This window comes from Callithrix jacchus, chromosome 2, assembly GCF_049354715.1.
Source record: "Callithrix jacchus isolate 240 chromosome 2, calJac240_pri, whole genome shotgun sequence".
NCBI lineage: Eukaryota > Metazoa > Chordata > Mammalia > Primates > Cebidae > Callithrix > Callithrix jacchus.
The window spans coordinates 5,886,989-5,907,521 of NC_133503.1; the positions used below are offsets into that span (position 1 = coordinate 5,886,989).

At 43.7% G+C, this 20,533-nt stretch overlaps 1 protein-coding gene across 18 annotated transcripts in view; it reads right to left on the reverse strand.

Moving 5' to 3' along the window:
• The window catches only part of AUTS2 (activator of transcription and developmental regulator AUTS2), a 1,215,487-nt gene that overhangs the window by 335,744 nt on the left and 859,210 nt on the right, over positions 1-20,533 (reverse strand). For 17 of the 18 annotated variants that reach the window (XM_035291973.3, XM_035291974.3, XM_078354255.1 and 14 more), the window contains one exon: positions 12,599-12,628. In XM_035291973.3, the coding sequence (XP_035147864.1) occupies positions 12,599-12,628 (30 nt within the window). Of the gene's footprint in view, positions 1-12,598; positions 12,629-13,854; positions 13,921-20,533 lie in introns of those variants that run through there. The other variant, XM_035291982.3, reaches the window with a different exon arrangement.

Sequence of the window (20,533 nt, forward strand, 5' to 3'; positions counted from 1 at the left end):
CAGCAAAGGGGTGAGGGTGCAAGTGTAACCTACTTACAAACACCAGGTAAATAATCCACATATGTTGTCATGCTGTCTCTGAGGAACACATTATTTAAAATTATTGCTGCATTCTAAGCAGACCATCTGAGAGAAATAATTACTTTTCCATGACTGGATCAATACTTTTGTTCTTATTCTTTACTACTTGAGTGATTGGATGTAAGGCCAGAGGAGAAACTAAGGTCAGTCCCCTGGACCTACGGTAATCTCGCAGGGAAGATCAATGTGTGTGCCTGTGAGCCCAAGGAGGGGAGGCGGGGCAGGGAGGACAATTCTCAGTGTGCTAACTTAATTTTAAATTTCTCAGTGAGAAAAGCCATGCTTATCTATGGCTCTTCTGTTGCAGCATTTTAAAAGCTGCCCTGAAGGTACAAGGTATAACTCACTTTATGTCTGGTTTATAGAATAAACTCATGAATTACAACCCTATCAAGTACACAGCCGATGGTAAGAATGGTTTGTCCACTCTGTCCAGGAAGGGTAACACTTGAAGCTTAGAAGAGAAGGTGATGAGGGGCTACAGAGGTAAAAAGGGGTATTTCTGCGGCAGAACAAAAGGTCATGTCCACACTGTGGGCGTGTGAGTACATCTGAGTGTCCAGCACCCGGAATTCACCAATATGGAATCTGCAGTTATTTTACTCGACACAGAAGCCTGTGGGTCCTGATTCATATCCCACTAATTACTGGGAGTCAACCTTAAATTGTCCTTTTAAAGAACATGATTCAACATAAGTTTATTACAGCCTTTCTAATAAGAATATAAAAGAATAAAGGATTTGCCAGAGTGACTGCTTAGTCTTAACCTATCAAAATAAATGCCTTCAAGCACCTTAGAAGCATCATTTGCATGCAAATAATGTGCTAACTGCAAATGGGACTTATTAATTAATTAAAGCTCATCACAGAACATCTTTTTTGAGTGATATTTTGTTGGATGTTAGTTTGAGTTACAACAGATAAAAAGTGATAAAATACTCTTTGAACATTTCCTTTTATTTCAACATATTACTATTCTCCTTGGTCTTTTCCTATCAGCTCTCAGGCTGATTGGAATATGGCATGTGGGAGAGTCCAGCTTAGTGGCTAAGAACACTGCCAGACGACCTGGGTTTGAAACCTGGCTCTGCCATTAACCAGGTGCAAGACAGGGCATGTTCAGTAATACCCCTGTGACTCAGTTTCCTTCTCTGTAAACGGGGGATAATATTAGCACCTACCTATTAGGATTGTAGTGTACATTGAACAAGTCAACACAGGTACAGCACATGGAAGCACCATTTAAACAATAGTTATTTCTTTCTCTCTGTAGCGCTGAACACTAGAAACCATATAGAATGTGAAGTCAGAAGGCTATGTCTGCTGCCTTTAGCTGTATAATGTAAGTTACACAACCTTTGAACCTCAGTTTCCGTGTAAGGAGAACAGAGGTAATCACACCTACACTCCAGTGAGGACTGTAGAAGAGAATGTGTAAAACATCTCGGCAAACATTTCTAACTGGGTTGATGAGACTCCGTCAGGCTCAGTCCAGCTACATGGCTGGACATGGATTCTGCCATCCTGAGGACTTAAGCTCCTTTCCTCAGTCTGAACATAGGCAGACATGAACAATAGAAATCGGCACAAGGCTTGGGAGAGGCTTGCACTTACCCTGGGCTCTCCTTGGAGAAGGGGCTTTGGCCCAATCCATCCTGAGGGCTGAAGTCATCAAAGAGAGAGAGCGGGCGGCAGTGGCCACTGTGGGTGGCACCTGCTTGTGTGCACAAGGCAGCTAGTCACCTGTCAGCCTGGGATGTCCAGAGACATACACACCCCCTGGCTGGCTCCCCGCAAACTCTTTCCCTGGCTTCTTTCTCAGGGCAAGGGGAGAGCAGCCCCTGCTTAGGCCACTGCCCGCAGCGCCTCTGAGCAGGAAGTGAGGGCCCTTGGACTACTCCCCATCAGACCGCCTGCCTGAAGCACACACTGGAGCCGGGGAACTTGCCTGAGAAGCCAGTAAAATTTTAATGCACTCTGTAGTGCGGTCATGTCATACTTGGTTATGGCAAATAATCCCAGATGCCTGCAGAGGTAAAATGGAGCTGTAATGTGCTTGCCTCCTAACCCGAGCTGACAGCAATGATGTACGACTACCATTAGCGGAAAATATCACTTCAACTAACCCATGATCCAGCTCCGCTCAGGGTCACATTATCCATGAGGAACAAATTACACTCCCAAAGTAAATACAAATTTTCTACACGAAATGGGTACAAAAAAAGGGAAGGGGGCGATCCGTTCCCTTCGCCAGCACACTGCTGAGTGACACAGATGATAAAGGACAGGACAAATCATTGGCTGACAGAGTGCTGTGCCGTAATCAGCTCAGCCGGCACGCACTCCAGCCGATAAACACTATATTCTCCCCTTAGTGGCAAATCCATAATCTTTAACATGGACATGGCTGCTGCAGATATTTACTACCATTTGGGCTGTGGGAACGGCCCATACAGCATTTGCTGTCACAAAAGGAAAGGCCCTGTGGCCCTGATGGACCTACAGACCCTCTGCAAGGGTGAGAATCAGTGTCTGGGGATGGACAAGAAGGTTCTTGAGGGGGCAAATTGTAACTCAGAACAAAACTACCTTAGTGGGTGCAATGCAGGAGCCACCATGATAACATGGCCCCTTCTCCTACGTCGGGTCGCAGGAAGAAAATGGTCTGCAGGGACTACATGGGGTCCATGAGGCTCTGGACTGGAAGCTCAGAAATTCCTCTGCTCCAGCCCTGCTCTTCCCTGTACTTCCTGGGTGACAGAGGAGAGGCCCTTTTCCTTTATACTTGATACCTGGATAATCAACAAAGCAACTTCTGTATAACACTAATAATTACAAGGGTGTGTGTGTCAAGTACATGCTAGGTATGGGGTACCTACAGGGATTCTATGATTTACTAAAATATCAAATGTTTACATATAAACAGACACTTAAAGGAAGACTGAGTTCTACGTCCAAATATGGTTGATGCTAAGTCCACCGACAGGCATGGCCTGCATCCCTAATTAATCATGGGTTGACTTTGCTACGCATCTATAAGAGTTAAAATATATACCTTGTATACAGCCCTTCCCTCTCATCTTGGATAATTGGATTCCAGGCCAAAAAAAAAGAAGAAAAGTCCCACTTCAGAAGAGTCTGTACATTGTAAGTTACCTGTAGACCCAAATTTCATTTGTTTCATGTTTATTGAGAAACCACCATGCTTGAATTTTCAGAAGCTAGTGCAGTTGTTTGGGTGAGGGTGAGGGTGAGAGTGGATAGATAAACAGGATCCAGGTCTCTTGTAGTACAAGTAGGTAAGACACAGAGGGGACGGCAACATAAGCTGCTGAATGGCACTGCTGGGCTTATCCCAACTCACCCTGATGTGCGGGGAAGCAGCATGGCATGGGAAGAGCACCCAGATCTCGGGATCCTAAGACACAGCTTTTATCTCAGCTCTATGACTTATGCCTCATTTTCCTCATCCGTAAAACAATGACACCTGCTTGAGAAGACAAAGCCTTGGAAAGCCCTAACAGAGAGTCTCGTACATTGCAGATGGTTGACGATGTTCTATGTGAGAATATAGAGATCCCTACAATAATATGTAAACAGATCATATAAAATGATGTTTTTCAAAGTCTTTGGAATCATGTAATGTTCTCTTTCATGTGAAGCGGTGCTTGTTATTATTATTTAGTTGCTATTATTGACCCTGACCCTAGTTTTTCGCTGATTCAAGACATTAGTAGCATGTATATTTTTAGACCAGGAAATTAGGAACTTCAAAAACCACTAAGTGCATTAGAAAGAAAACATGAAGCCCAAACTGGGCTCCTCGAGTACCACACCCCCCAGCACAGGGTTTCCTGGCCCGTCCTTATTTCAAAGGCCATTCAGCTGTCTCTGTAGGTATGCATATACTTGGAAGACCATGAATCAAGCCAGGTTTAGAACAACAAGGGAGAAAGCTGCTTCCAGTTATTCTTCGGGTAACTGAAGAGGTAATGCAGTCTACCGCCAGAACTTCTCAACATGTTTCCTCATGAAAACTGACAGGGAAAAGCTCTATCCTGTAGAAAAGAGAACCAATTTCACCTTCCCAGCTGTAACTTTAATTAAAAAAGAAAAAAAGAAGTCCACTCATTTGTTGAATTTTGGAACTTCTTAGAGTATAAAGTTTGGATAATGATTAACACATCCTAATACAGATACTTGATTATATTTGTCACACCAGGATGGCACAGTTCTGAGGAGCATTTATCTGTAACTACCTTGCCATCCAGGAGTTGTCAAAGATGATCAGCTGACACACATGCACACACAGACATACATGTCCAGAAAGAAGTTCTATCTCTATTGAAGACAGAACACTCTGCAACCATAATACAGTTAAGACAAATTCTCTGACGACCAAAGAGCCTCCCGGTTACACTGTATCAGAAGCACTGACATGAAGCATGCTGCTCCAGACATCACCTGTACAAATGCCTCTGCTCACAACTCTCCGGGCATTCAGGTGGCTCAGGGTTCATGGTCAATTTCATGAGCCTGATAGCCATCACCTCCACCAGCCTCCTCCTTGGCTTTACAACCTTCCCTTCAGGTAAGCCATAACACTCATGGTGATGGCTTATTCTAAGGAGAAGCGGCAGGAACTTTTCTCTGGGAACACAGAATCATGCGCTCAACCTCGATGTTTCTGGAACAATGCCTTTTATAGGTCAAAGTAATGGTCATTACCAAACAAGTGAGTTATTGAAACAAATTCTGTAAGCTAGCTCTCTACCTAGTCCCCATACTTTCCCAAATACTTATGGTAGTTGAGGAAGACAGATTAAACGAACTTCTCTGCTGCCTATTCATAGGTACATGGTAACAGTTTCATCAGAGTTAAGCAACTATAATTCTCATGTCAGTTCATCGGTAGATACTAGAGAAAAATGAGTGGATATGTATGACTGAAAGACTGAACCAACAAACAGATAATGACTCTGTTTAGACATCAGATCTGTATGTAAGTTTCCTTCAGCTGCTTGAATACCCGAGTACGTCCCTATATGCTTATTCTCTCTTGGGAGTTTGAGAGAGATGAAAGAATGGAGGCAATTGTTATACAATCCTCTTCCACTTTGGCAAACGAAGATACAAGCACATATTAATTTCCCTCTGGGTTCTGTCATGCTGTTGGGGCCTAGGTAAATAGCTATTTGGAAAATCTGGATAGTCAATGTTGGATCACTGAATCCCGCCTCATTTTCCAGATGACAAAACTAATGCTAAGCACCATTAGGTAACTTGCCCAAGGCCATGCAGCTGGTGAGTGAAAAATCAGGAACTGGGTCTTCTGAGTGCCTTTCTCCACCACCCACCCATTGAGAGCAACAGAACATCTAGAACCTGTTCTTCCTTCTCACAGTTTATTCAAGAAACAAGAATTTAGCTGAAAATGCCTGCCAAATTTCCAATAACAAGAATTTATTGTTTACCCACCTACATTTAATTGAAAATCTGTATATTTATAACTTCTATCTTTTTCAGGTGCATGACATGGTAGTAATGAACAGATTATTGTATATACACATTCAGTATAAGTGAAGTAATTTTTGGTTTTGCCTGAAAAGGTTATCATATCAAAAACAGAACTCAACGAGATTCTGGATTTAAAATAATTTGCCATAGAAATTTAATCCAAGGATAGTATCAATATGAATTTGGGATATATGCAATGTAATGAAGCCAACTGGAAATATGATGGTTTGGAAGAACAATAAAATATCATTTTAGCCCAGAGACAAAATCTTGAAGGGGTAAGAAGAGGTTGAGTAGATGGGCATCATGGAAATCATGTACCCAAAATAAAAAGCTCTTACTCTGGGCGCAGTGGCTCACACTTACAGTCTCAACACTTTGAGAGGCCCAGATGAGTGGATCACCTGATGTCAGGAGTTCAAGACCACCCTGGCCAACATGGTGAAACCTCGTCTCTACTAAAAATACAAAATTAGTCAGGTGTGGTGGTGGGCACCTGTAATCGCAGCTACTTGGGAGGCCGAGGCAGGAGAATGCCTTGAACCCAGGAGCAGGAGGGTGCAGTGAGCTGAGATTGTGCCACTGCATTCCACCCTGGGTAACAGAGCAAGACTCTGTTTAAAACAACAACAACAACAACAACAACAAAAAAAAAAAAGTAAAAAGCTCTTGAAACTCAGCCAAGAACTATAGAAATTGTCCATTTAAGTTAAGAAACTTACAGATGACTTAGATATACTGTATGAGAAAAGCGTAAACAAAATATTAGAAGCCTGGGAAAGAGATTACAAATTTTGGGGAGTCCAAGAAATCGACACTGGGACTCCATGAGGTGCATTCAGGTTTGCATATGTGTCTTCTGAACGTGGCTTACTTACCCCTCCACTTGGAGATGAGTATCCAGGGAAGAAAATGCACATTTTGCAAAACGCTGAACACCTAATTCACGTCAAGCACTGTGCAAAGTATTAGGGATATAAAGACAAGAACATGGGTCCCCTCTCTTTCCCTGGGCGATGGCTGCCTGCTTTGCTGCTGTGAAATCTGGAAGGGTGGAGGTATTCCTTTTTAGCTACAAAACAGGACCGCACCTCCAAACTGTCTCTTGATCAAAGTGTGTCCTATTTCGAAACTAAGGATGGGGATTCCACAAGCAACAATGAGGGCCTTCTGAGCTTCTGGAATGTTGCTGAGGGTGCATAAACCTTACCAAGTACGAGACGTGGCCAACCAAGGGATGGGACTCATCCACTATAAGCACAAACCACATGCCCGTTCTTCAGTTTGACATCTCAGCAGTTTCTGACTCCTTCACGAGCCAAGTTAGGCATGTGGTTTGTGTTGAGTTAGGAACATAAGCCTTTGCTGGTTTTCTTTGCTGCTTTTCTTAGAAGCCCCTTCCCACACAAGTGAACATAAAATGATCAAACACAAACAACTTTTAGCATGAATTTAAAAATGAACTCCAGGCATGGCTGCTCACTTCTGTAATCTCAGTGCTTTGGGAGGCCAAGGCAGGAGGATCACTTGAGGTCAGGAGTTTGAGACCAGCATGGGCAACATAGTGAGACTCCATCTCTACAAAATAAAATTTAAATTATCCGAATGTGGTGGTACACACTTGTAGTCCCACCTACTTGGAAGGCTGAGGTGGGAGGATTGCTGGGGTCCAGGAGTTTGAGGCCGCAGTGAGCGATGGTTGTGCCACTGCACTCCAGCCCGGGGCAACAGAGTGAGACCCTGTTTCTAAACAAAAAAGGGAATTCCCTGAAAAGTGGTTGGAAAGACGGAGGGCAGGGGCAGAAAATCAGTAGTATTGCATTTGCAGTTAGCCAAGTGTGCCAGGTTTGCTGTCCTGCCTACAGGACATAGTACCAAAGCAAAGGCCAGGAGCACAGCAACCTTCTCCAGCAGGTATTCCTACTGCTGACAGCACAGAGACAGAAAACTGCAATCAGGAGTCATATTAAAGGATTGATGGGAAAAGAAGGACTCCTTTCTGTGAGATCATGTGTGTGTACTGCAGGCATGCTTATCCCCCCTATCTACATACATAAGCATGAGTGGCTCATGCTTATCCCCGCTATCTACATACATAAGCATGGGTGGCTCATGAGTGTGCACACAGGCAACATCCCTACAGCTTTCAAGCTTTTCTCCTAAGCAGGCAAAACTGCAAGGGAATTGAACATGGGGAAAGATCATGTTTCTCTCTGACGTTTATTATAAGGCCGTCGTTCTCAAAACCAGTTGTGTACCAAAATTACCTAGGAAGCTTTTTAAAAAATACAGATGCTCTGGCCTCACCCCAGAACCTCTCTCCTGTGATGGGTTTCTGGGAACCAACAGTGTCTGGCATTTGGGAACAGCTGCTGAAGGGACAAGAGCTGTACAATCCACTTAATCACCACTGGATCCCTCCAGGACAGTGCACGTGCTCTTGGCTCCAGGTTCTGCTCAGAGGAAGGCCTGATGTTTGCATAAGGGGTTTAAGAAACACTGCTTCAGAACCCTTCCAAATTTAACACTTTCATTCAGCCTGTATCCGGCAGAAGGGCCCGTGGGATAAAGGCTGAGCCTTAGATTCTGGGGAAACTCTCTGGCAGGTTCTCCAGAAGAACCCCAACTTTCCAAAGAGGATGCTAGTCTTCCTCTTTTTTCAAGTATTCTTTCTCAATTTATCTCAAGTAAAATGAACAAAAGCTAACATTTATTGAGCACTTATAAAGACCAGGCACTGAGCCACATGTCTTCACATATTTTTATTTCATTTTTGTAGAGACAGGGTCTCACTCTGTCACTCAGGCTGGAGTGCAGTGGCATGATCTTAGCTCACTGCAGTCTTGAAACTCCTAGGTTCAAGCAATCCTCCTGCCTCATCCTCCTGAGTAACTGGGACTATAGGCAAATGCCACCATGCCTGGTTAATTTTTAAAAGATTTTTTTTTAAGAGACAGGGTCTCACTATGTTGCCCAGGGCTCAAAGACAAGAGCTGCCTTGGCCTCCTGAAGTGCCGGAATTACACCCACAAGCCTCCATGCCTGGTCCTAATTACTTTCATTCAACTGCTATAGGACAATGTGTAGAGCTGTTGTCACTCCCATTCGACAGCTGAGAAAGCTGAGGCTTGTCCACAACAAAATAGAAAGGGAGAGTCAGAAACATGCGTCGGCCACCACACTGAGGCCCACGTGCTTGGCCACTGGGCTACACCCCTTCCAATCAGCTCAGTCACATGCCATATACAAGAAAAAGGATGTGGGCAGAAGAAGGGGGAGTGACTTTGAATCTCCACATTAACTTCATCACCAAATAGGGGGTATTTCTTAGCACAATGGGCTGCTGCCAGTGGTGGAGAAAGAAAGGAAACAAAATAAAATACAGGCTAAATATACGGAAATAGGCACGTTTCCTCTTCGCTCTCATGATACCAATTCACTTCCAATAGGGGATCAGAATAATTGCTTAATTTGGGTGATTAAGAGTGCCAAGCGCCGCCTCTTTTCTTCACTCTTACTACAATGAAGAACAATCCCACATCTAAGATGCAGTGTTCACAGCCTTCTGACCCAATTTCTACTTTTTTTTTTGAGACGGAGTCTCACCCTGTGACCCAGGCTGGATTGTAATGGCGTGATCTTGGCTCACTGCAACCTCTGCTTTCCAGGTTCAAGCAATTCTTCTCCTGCCGCATCCTCCTGAGTAGCTGGAATTACAAGCACATGCTACCACACCTGGAAATTTTTTGTATCTTTAGTAGAGACGGGGTTTCAACACGTTGGCTAGAGGCTGGTCTTGAACTCCTGACTTCGTGATCTGCCTGCCTCTGCCTCCTAAAGTGCTGAAATTACAGGCGTGAGCTACTGTACCTGGCCAATTTCTACTCTTTATGAACGTCCTCGTGGTTCTCTGACATTAATGTGGGATGTATTCACGTGGCTGGGAGGGGAGGATAAGGGAGAGGCTTTGCTCAGTGTCTCAACAAAGCCTTTTTGTGCACAAGTGTGTCTCCTGCATTTAGGGAAAGCTCTGCTTTTTTAGCCCCTTTCGGAGTCACTTCCACGTTAATTAGTAAGGGTATCATTTTATAAATTACAGCTTCATATCGGAGGAAAGCAGAGTTTATCTTAATTCAGTCAGCTGTGTGAAACACAGTACCCTAATTTCAGCCCACTCGTTCTGCAGATCCCTATGGAGTAAGAGAATGGCAGGTCTTCCTGAGAGAAACCCCAGTGGGTCCCCGACAAGTCTCACTTTTGCCTCCAACAGCATTCCTGGTGGGGCTTGTTGAAGGGATCCCAGGACACTGCGTGGCAACTTTTCCACCATTAGCAATTCAGATTTGAATGCGAATCCTCCTAGCAACACATGAAAGCAGCCCTGGTTAGCTCTGGGGCTCCGAGGCAGGCACAGGAAAGAGGTTCCTTCACAGAGGGGGCCGACAGGGGCCCAGGCTGCGACAGAGCAAATGTCTTGGAGGATGGTGTTAAAGTTGCTGATAAACACCAGACAATCTAAGTCCAAAAGGGAAAGCCTGACAGTCTTTAACTGCAATAGGGCCAAGCAGGGGCGAGGGCAGTTGCGAGTCTTGATGGCTCCTGTTTGGAGCCCTCTGGAGAAATTGAATGGGACAGAGCAGGGACAGATGATGTGAGCACTGGTTGGGGTGCGGCTCCCACTTAAGGCCTGCAGGACCACCACAGTCAAAAGGAAGAATCAACGGGGGTGCAGGACAGGAGGTGTGCCAGGGATCGGAGGAACACTCCCAATGCCTCTTCCCTTCCTTCCACTGTCACTCTCGGACTCGCCTATAAACAACTACGTATCCCTTTCATCACCCTGAAGTCAACTGAAGCTCAGAGTGGTGGGTGGAGCTGCCTTCCCAACACCCATTACTCTGACACTTTGTTCCGTGCACTTGGAGATGGAAACCCAGGCGATAACTTCTCGGAACCCAGGTGATGGGAAAGGACCTGGTAGGGTGTCTCGGCATTGGCCCCCGATCCTTCTGACAGCCAGAGGCAGATTACTTCTAGAAATTACCAGAGTTAGGTTATCATCAAGACCCATGGTTCCAAACAGCAGCCCCAACGGCTCTGAGGTCACTGACCTGGGAAGAGGCCCAGGCACCGAAACACGTAGCAGCTCCCCGGTGATCTGGGTGTGTAGTTAATACTGAACCCACCGGTGAAGACACTGACAAGGAATACAAAACTGGCATCCTTACCACCTTCCACCACTGCTGAAGACTGGTGATGGTTTTGGAATTCATATTTCCTTTTAAGGAAAGAATGTCAGCTTGGTTGTACAACCCTGAATAAGACTTATCCTTCTCGAGAAGTGGCACAAACTTAGAAAGTGAGATCTGGAATGGCCAAGGAGGTACCAGCCCCTCCCTGGGTACCAGTGATGCCCACAAGGCGGGAATGTGGCCTGGGGGGATCAGGGGGGCCACTGACCATGCCTTAAAAACTGAACCATTACTGCTGTGTACATGTCCCTGGCACCCACTACACACTGGCTGCCTGAGACACCAGAGGTCCTACTTCCAAGGAGCTAAGGCTGGAGGAAGGAAGCTCCTACTTGTCAGTTAAACAAAAGAATAATCCACAGCCCCCTTTCCAGTGTGTACTTTTGCTGTCATCCAACAGCCCATTACCATGTCACAGCACAGCGCACCCTTCCATAGGTCACTTTGTTTAAAATGACATGGATAATGCACATGTCAGCAAGCTGACAGTCCTGGCCGTCCTTCAGAGATAAAAACCTCAAGGCGAGAGCCTGTTCTTATCTGGGGGACATGCATTGGTCTATCATCCAAGTCAGGCAGAACATGATTTCTCCAGAGAGCACTTTTTTCATTTCCTGATTTTAAGGAAATCAAATAAGCACCATTTGTCTTCATCTGAATATGCTTGACCTGCTCAAATGATGATGTCTCGCATTTTATAACAGGCTACATATGCTGAATTCAAATTAACGACAGTACAGAACAAGAGCCTTTAGATCTCTCTTGGAGGCTGGCAGCAGAGAAGGAGGGAAACATTCTGGGTTTGTTGGAAAGATCCCACTAAATACTAACCGCAGCCTTCTGAATAAAATCCAGAGGTGAAAGTCAAAGAACATGGCACAGGCAGATCCAGAAATGGGGGAAGAGGGGCTGAGTCCATCCTTTTGATGCCAAGCAGTATAGAAATCATGATATTCAGGTAACTCTTTTCGAAATACACAAAGCAGCAGTAAAAATGGAAGGGAATTTGGTTGGGGATTGGGAAAGCTAAAGAAAGACCAAACGGACAAATAATCCCCTTGCTTCAGGCAACAGAAAGCTCACTTTACCGGGTTGTGATCCAATCTTCTGGAACCTCAGAAACTGAGTTCCTTTTCTTGATCCATGTTGATCTGGATACACAGAGGCTGGTGCCCATGAGCCTCGAAACAGAGCATGTACCTGCTGGAAGAACTGTCCTCCTACCTAGCCGTCCGTCCAGATGGGAAGAGGGCAGTTCCCATCTGACCTCCCTTGCCCACCCATACCTCATGATGAGATTCTGAGACACATACCATTAACATTTCTATTAAGAAGGCCAATAGGTACAGAAAAGCATATGGGTAAGTAAAATAAATGCAGAAATGACATTATAAATACATACTAGCAAGTTTAATGTTCTCGTCATGAATTTTAAAAAATCAGATGGTTATCAAAATAAATAATATTCTCTTTTAAAATATTTTTGGGTCTATGAGTCATCTTCCATAAAGTAAAAACTCAGTGTCACATATATGTAATATTGAGGGTCTTGTTTAAAAAAAAGATCTGACAAATTAAACATGTCATAGTATAGGAAATGCCACTGTGTGAATAATGCCCATCTTTCCTAAAAAGAAAAGGTACTGTCACCATGAAGCTGGCATTCCACCCTGCAGTTGTGTGTGGGAGGACTATGGTGTTCACAGTGTGTCATGTGCTGTGCCCACAATGGGGTAGGGGGGTCTTACCTTCTCTTCCTGGTCACTGTCACTGTCACACTGAAAATGAAGACAAGAAAATAGGGTTAGTGCAAGAACTGAGTATGTTTTTGCTTTTCATGTCTATTCCCCCAACCCCCATTCAAAAAAAGTACATGATAAGTAAAGGAAATAAAAACTGTCTTCCTGGAAAGAAAGAATTCTCCAGCTCAAGTGCTAGTAAACAGCATCTGAAGCAAACGCTATCCCGATGCAAAAAAGTTGTTCTGTTGATTTCATCTGATGCCTATAGTCCGTGGTTCTTCCTCAGGTCAATCACACAAGTGAGCACTTCCCTCCCTCCACTGCGGGGTGGGGGTGATGACCCTCTAGGAGTCACCCACAGGATTAAGGTGAATCAAGATTGTTCAGTGAGATTCAGAGCAAAATCAATTTCTTAACAAAGCCATTCAAACTTAAGCTAATGTGAATGGCTGTATTTCCCTTCCAGTGCTTTTCTAAAGGAAAACGATGCAGTGGCTCACGCCTGTAATCCCAGCACTTTGGGATGCCCAGGAGGGCAGATCACCTGAGGTCAGGAGTTCGAGACCAGCCTAGCCAACAAGGTTTTTGAAACCCTGTTTCTACTAAAAATACCAAAAATTAGCCAGGCATACTAGTGAGTGCCTGTAATCCTACCTACTCAGGAGTCTGAGACAGGAGAATCACTTGAACCCAGGAGGTGGAGGTTGCAGTGAGCCAAGACTGCGCCACAGCACTCTAGCCTGGGCAACAAGAGCAAAACTCCATCTTAAAAAGTAAAAAATAAAGGAAAAGAGGTAAACCTCTGGGCATTGTAGTCACTCATTTGAACTCTGAAACAAACAGAACATAATGGCCAATGCCCACCAGTTGTGATGGCTGCCTTTTCGAGTTTAGAGGCCCAGAGAAAGAGGTCAGGATAGTAAATAAAATATATGTGCAAAAAAATATGCTTTAGGGCCATAGACTCAGACCATGTCAAACAGATCCCAAATTCCAATCGTCAAGTTTGGTTTGGGATAAGCAAAGAAGGATCATTAATAATTAACCCCAATCTTGAAGTTTCTTATTATAAGTAAAGGAAAAAAGAACAGAACTTAAAAAAAAATGAAGTGTCTTGTTAATTCAATATTCATGAAAATATTGAAAATGAAAAATGAAGAACTGGGGGATGTGTTTTGCTAGTGAAGCTCATCAGATAAATATATCCATTCATTCACTCAATAGCCCTTGATAAGGAACTGCTAAGCTAGATCAAAATTCACCTGAGATACAGGCCTGGCCCTAAAGGAGCCTTCTGTGTAGCAGTAAGACATGAAGCTGGGACACAGACACTAGCAGGGGTGTGTCATGATCAGAGCTGCTTCCATGAGGATGACTTCCTGTGGGACTGTGGATAGAGTACACGGTGGGGGGAAAACAGGTCACAAGGAGAGCGGTTTGGCAGCCATTCCACTGTCTAACCCAGGGTGTAGCATGGTTTAGGAAGGGAGAAGCAGATGGCAGAGCAATTCTGAAGGTAGAACCAATAGGCTTGGATAACACATGGACATGGGAAGCAAATAACAGGGATGCATCTAGGATGATGCCAAGGATTTTGAGTGTGGCCACCTGGACATGGGAGTTGGTGTAGCTTTAAACAGAAACAGGAAATAAATTTGCTCGTAGGGCAGCCCCTGCTGGTTAGATCCCGACAGCCGTTCACAACTCCCTTCTCCCTAGTCTGTACCTTCTCCTGACACTGTGAGGTTAAAAATGCCAGGTATTCTCCTTCCCAATTTTTACTGCAGCTAAAGATGACCATGAGACCCATCTTTGGCCAATGAGATTCTGAAGTCTGCTAAGGCTGAGGGCTCTAGAAACAATTTTGTTTCCCCAGTAAACAAAAACAAAAAAAAAAAAAAAAAAGAAGGAGCCACCTGCCTGTGGCCTTCGAATGTGAATGTATAAGAATGTGATGTCTGGATATGTAGCAGCCATTTTGCAAAAATGAGGCAAAAAGACTCAGTACAAAAACAACAGAGTGGGACCAAGGGAAAAAAGCCTGACAGAATTGGACTGCTGAACCCAACTCAGAGCAGCCTGCCTCAGGACTTTTTTTATTCAGAAAACACTAAGTTACCTGATTGTTTAAGCTCCTATCAGAGTGCTTTTAATGGGAAGTAACAAGACATCCATCCAACTGGACTTCTTGCTACTGTGAGACAACCTGGGGACTACTTATTCTTTTTAGACTAAGCACTCTGTACTAAAAGCATGTAGGAACTTATGTCACAATCTTACAGACTGAAGGATCAGAACACTTTCTACTTCTCCCATTGGCTCCTCAGTGCCACAGAGTAGTCAGATATTCAGTGACAGTGATTTCACCAAGTGCAACGCCTCATTTCCGACCCAGCTTCCAACCTCAGATTGTCTACACTTATATTCTTTTACCTGATGAGTGGTTTCTTTATTATAATACACCAAATGAGTTGAGAAAGAAATTGGATGAGATAAAGATTTTGAAAGCCTAGAACCGCAGGGGATGAGGAACAATAGTGTCCTGATTATGTGATCTCTCCATTGCCTTAATTAGGCCCTCCTTGAGGTTCCTAAGATTTGGAGCATTTTCGAGAATGACAACGCTCAATTCAGGAGGGATGTGGAAGACAGAAGAGTATTTTGCCAGGCAGGCTCATGTTCCCAGATGTTCACAGCACTCCGTATGAGGTAATCAATGACAGCTGAAGGCTGTGGCATCGCCTTTGCCCACCTCCCCAAGATTCTGCTGTGCAGGGAGGAAGAGGAGTGGAGCAGTTGGGAAAGAACCACCACTGTGCCTCCTATCCTAACAGCAGTATGTCCCTGGGAATGGTTATTTCTATCTAAGTGTTAAGCTTCCTGCTTTCCAACAGTCCAGTTCTAATTTCAAGGTCCACTTAATTCTCCATCAAGTAATTACTGATATACCCAGAAGCACCTTGTCTCCAGAGTTAAGCATATGGTGAAGAACTGAGACCTACTGGTATCCATTATGGAAGCAGCACGGATGCCAAGCCGATTAAAAATGCTCAGGCTCCCCACACAACATGCCGGGTGAGTGACAGCTCCTCGACAAGGCCAGTCGTGGAGTCTGCCAAAACAGTCTCTGCTGCACTGGGGTCCACATGGCGCGCTGAGAAAACAGTTCCATTTCTGGTATTAAATTCCCATACTGACCCGAGGACTTTGCCTTGAGCTCAGCAGGAGCGCACCATCCAATTTACAGCTCCATTCTCTGGAGCCTCGAGTGCCAGCCCCTGGCAGAGACGAATGATGGTCAACCCCTCCAGCTCATAAATTATGCAAAGGCAATAAATGCACTCAGCAAACAGTGCCTAACGTTTGCCTTGCCTGGATCCTAACACACTCTGTAAAAAGCCAGAAGCTCGACACATACAAGAGGTCTATTCCACTCATAAAGGGGGTTTGTTGACAACCCCAGACGGAAAGCGAGCCACAGTCCTAAGGAGTCTTTCTGCTTCACTGGCAGCAGTTTATGGGCCTGCTTTGTGAAAAAGGGAGGCTGTTTTATAGAGTCAGTGTGGGTAGAATTCATGGTCTCAAATTCACATTTCATACACTGTACAGCTTTCACACCCTAAGTTCAATACACTGTGGATTATTTTGGCCAAATGATTCTTGGTCTTCAAAGGTTAAAAGAAGAAGTGTCTGCTCCCCAATCCCTAGATACCCACTCCAATTTATAAGAGTTCACATTGAGCCACCTCCGGATGCAGGTTTATGTTCTGCATGAGGCTGGGAAATGGAAAAGGCATGTCAGATGTGGAGACGGGTCCCAGCTGATTTGACCATTTTAAGCATTCTGACATTGGGGTCCTGCTTTGGTTTATTAGCAAACAGGTTGCACACTAACTACCAGCTTGAGGTGGAGTACTCTCCATGACAGGATTTCAAAGCCTGCTGTGAAAAGCTAAAAATATTTCCCTCCATTATAAAAGCACGAAATGAAAAGAGACAAAAAAAAAAAAAAATCAACAACAAAACAAAAACAACTAGGTCTTACAGCAATGACAGGTAAGAATTCCTGATCACCTGGCCTTCAGACAAAGACACGACCTGAATAATCACAGACAAAAGGAGAGAAAGGGGATGTCAGCACGGCAGCCCACAGGCCTCGAATGTACAATTAGAAAGGGGCTAGTTCCTAAGCTGAGTCCCTCCAGCCATCCCAATACAGTGTCCGCTCAACTCCATCTTCACCGCCTCGTCCCCTGGTTTCAGGAATTAACAGTGAACTGCTCGAGGCACGGTCTTCATTTCCCAGACAAGTCTTAACCCTTCAACAACGAACCCATACACCCAATCTTTCTCCTTTTGAAAATACATATTTACTGGGTACATTTAAAAAATATTACCCATAAATCTCCAATCCTGAGGTAAATGCTGTTAATATATTTGTGTCTTTCCAGTCTTAACGGTATAATCCCTCTTGTCTTTCAAACATACATTTTAAGAAATAAAAATGAACTCCTACCACTTTGTAACCTGCTTGGGTTTTCACGTAACATGTCAAATATTTTAGTTTTATCAGTAAAATTTACCCTGCAACATCGCTTTAAAAAATGGCTACACTGCAGTCTGCTGTGTGGATCATAACATAATCTAATCAAAAATTCCCCAGTGCTGGGCATTTAGACTGTTTCTATTGCACATCCCAGAATTTTTCCCTTTGCACCCATTTGCCAATATTGCTGTTTGCAAGTATCTTTTCAAGGCCTTTCCTTTTCTGCATATTCTTTAATGCCATTGTCTCCCCAGAGTGGCATCTGGAGCTCTATTGTTTCTATGTGACTTCCAAGGGAGTCCTTAAAGATTCCCCTGGTCCCTTCTACCATGTATATGCTGAAACTCAAAAATCTCTATACCCACATTTGCCAGCTGTGTAACTTTAGAAAAGTTATTTAAACTCTCTGGGCCTTAGTTTACTTCTCTGTAAACTATGGCTAACAAAAGCATTTTCCAGTAAGAGGAGGAGACTGAGTTAATCCATGTAAACAACTTAGTGCCTGGTACCGAGTATGTGCATATGACAGATGGTAACTATTATGAAGCTTCTGTCTGCTACGTGCCCCCTCTTGAAGTGTGGTGAACACCTCAGACTCAAGTATCCATCTAAATCTGGACTCATCATCTTTGCTCACCTGAAACTGCCCCTCACCCATGCTGCCCTTGGTAATAGCATCACCAAGCAATCACTCGGCTGCGTAAGTGAAGAGCCTTACCCTTGACCCCAACCTCGAGCGGACTTATTTTCCTCTCTCACCCCACATTATTGATTCTACTTTCTAACCCTCCATTCCTGTGGCTGTGGCTACTGCTTTAGTTCAGGGTTTAATTTTGTCATTACGGGAGGATAATGACTGCTTTCCAAGGTCTATGGTCTCTTCCTTTTCTAATCCAAGTCCTTATTGAGCAGAGTGGATTTCCGAAATTTCTATTTGATGTGGATGCTTCACAAGGCCTATGAAGACTCTTCACATTCTGTTTCTAATCCCCCTCAACTCCCAAACCCCAACCATTCTCTTAATACAATGTTTCTTAAGCTTTCTGTGGTGAAGAGCCATTTTTGTTTTGCTTTCTTTAATTTCTAATACGTTATGACAAATATTTTTGTAAAATATAATAAAAAGTCAAATTCTTGAAAAAAGAAAAAGATACATAAAATACATTTTAAAAATTATTAGATTTATGAACCATAAAATTATGCTACTAAGTTACTCTAAAAGTTTCCCAAAGCTTACTCTTGTCTGTGCCCATATACTAATCTCACAGCAGGTTGGTTGCAAACAGCTTGTGCCCTGTCCCTGGTTGGCACCCTCGGGTTGAGTGGCACTGTCCTAACATACCTTGCTTGAGCCACGCCCACTCACACTCAGTCACCCCCTCAGGCATCTGCACTTAACAATTCCCCCTACTGGGAATTGTTTCTCCAAGTTTCTACCTAAAAGCCTGACATTCACCTTCGAAACACAGTTCCCTTTGTGAATCTTCCAATACGCTTCCAGAAGGACTGAATTGGTTCTGTCTCCATCCTTGACGAAACTGTACGGCGGCTGTTTGCCACAACAGTCTTTCCTACTAGAGAATGAGTGCCATGTAGGTAAGGACAGTGCCTTGCTTCCTCCAGGCCTTGGGACACACGACGTGCTGAATTATACTGGCAAGTCAATCTCATTCTTCTTGCAAATTGTTCCAACAGCGGTTGATTCCATGCAGCATAAGCAAAGTATGACTTAAGAGGTGATTCCAAAAGAAAGTACAGGAAACACTAACATGACTGCTTAATGCAAAGAGATGTATGTGTAAACCTACTGAGTAGGGTTAAAATTGTTAGCAGAGCCTAGAGCTGGGGCCCGGAAGAAAATGTCTTCCATTAAAAGGCTCAGAAAAGATGTGATTACGACTCTATTACACTTCTTCAAAAGCAAACGTTTTCCATTTTCATTTGGGAATCTCAGTATCTGTGTTTTAAGACTCTGGTCCAAATTGAAATAAGTCAAGGTCTATGACATCTCTCTATCTCATTCAGAATGTAGGAACAAGATGGAATTCTAGGCACCTCGTGATGGCATGCATTCTTAAACAGAGAGCGGCAATCATGGAATACATCACATACGATGACATTGAGGAGGGCATTGCTCTCTATCTGCTCAATGGACCTTGCTGGAGCACTTATTTCGTATCTCAAATCCATTTATCATTGCCACCAAAGATGTCAGGGCTGGATACCACTGCTGAACAAAGTTATTTTATTCTTGTTTCTGCCTTGGAAATGAGAGGAAAATGAGGGGGAACCCCAACTTGTAAACTACAGTATCTAACATCGAGTATAATTTAACTTGCCAGTGACAACAAATCGATTCCCCTTCGGGGAGGGCGGTTTATTCAAGCCCTTAAAGACATCCCTCACCTAAAAGCAATTTCAGAAGAAACCACCTGCAGAAAACATGACGCTTATTTTCTTATTTAAAGATGATAGCAGCATGGTGACTTAAAACATGTTCACCATCCCCTGCACAGATGCCTAATCCTTTGCTCATGTAAAAATGAGATGCCATTTTGTGCCACATATGGCAGCTCTAATGTTGTCTGTTTTTCATCAATCCACAAAGCCCCAATTTCACATTGTTTACATTGCTCTCATATTGGTTTTGGACTAAGTGAAATTTAAAGCTACTGGGTCCCTAGGAATTTTACAATTTTTAAACCTGAAAATGTTCTTACCGAGACCGTATTCTTACTGACTGTAAAATAATGCCCTCTGTCTTGACAGTAACTATGCCTATCAAATAAAATAGCTCAGATAAAATGAAAGCCTAATTAAAAGATTCGTGTTCCAAACAACAGTTTACAAGAAGAAAGCTTTTGGCAATCACCTAATGAGCCCATTTGAAAATAACATGAGGTCCACCAATCATCAATTGTTCGAGACATACAACAGAGAATCAACTCAGAAGCCTCTGGAATTCGGTACTAATGACCTAGCATTCCTGAATGGACATTTCTCAGAATCTCACATTTTTGCAGGTTATCAGTTTGAACTGGCCAGAGTTCAAATAACCACTGTGATCTGAGGGGGCAAAGGAAACACCTCTTATTCCTCCTCCAGTGTCCCAGATGATCACACACTTTCATTCAATCGACAACTTTAGGTAACTACCATGTGCTAGGTTCATTCTACCACCCACTAGAAGTGCAAGTATATTGACAGAAATCAGGTTGTCCAAAGTTGAAGTTTTAAAGCTCACAAATTATATTCTAATTTTTTTCCCTTTTTTGTCACTTTGAAATCCAGGTATATTTAATAAAACCATCTGTATGCTGTAAATTTCCACAGATCATTAAAGTATTGTTGGGTTTTTGGAAGTGGGGTTGGAAGTGAATGTTTCATGAATCTTT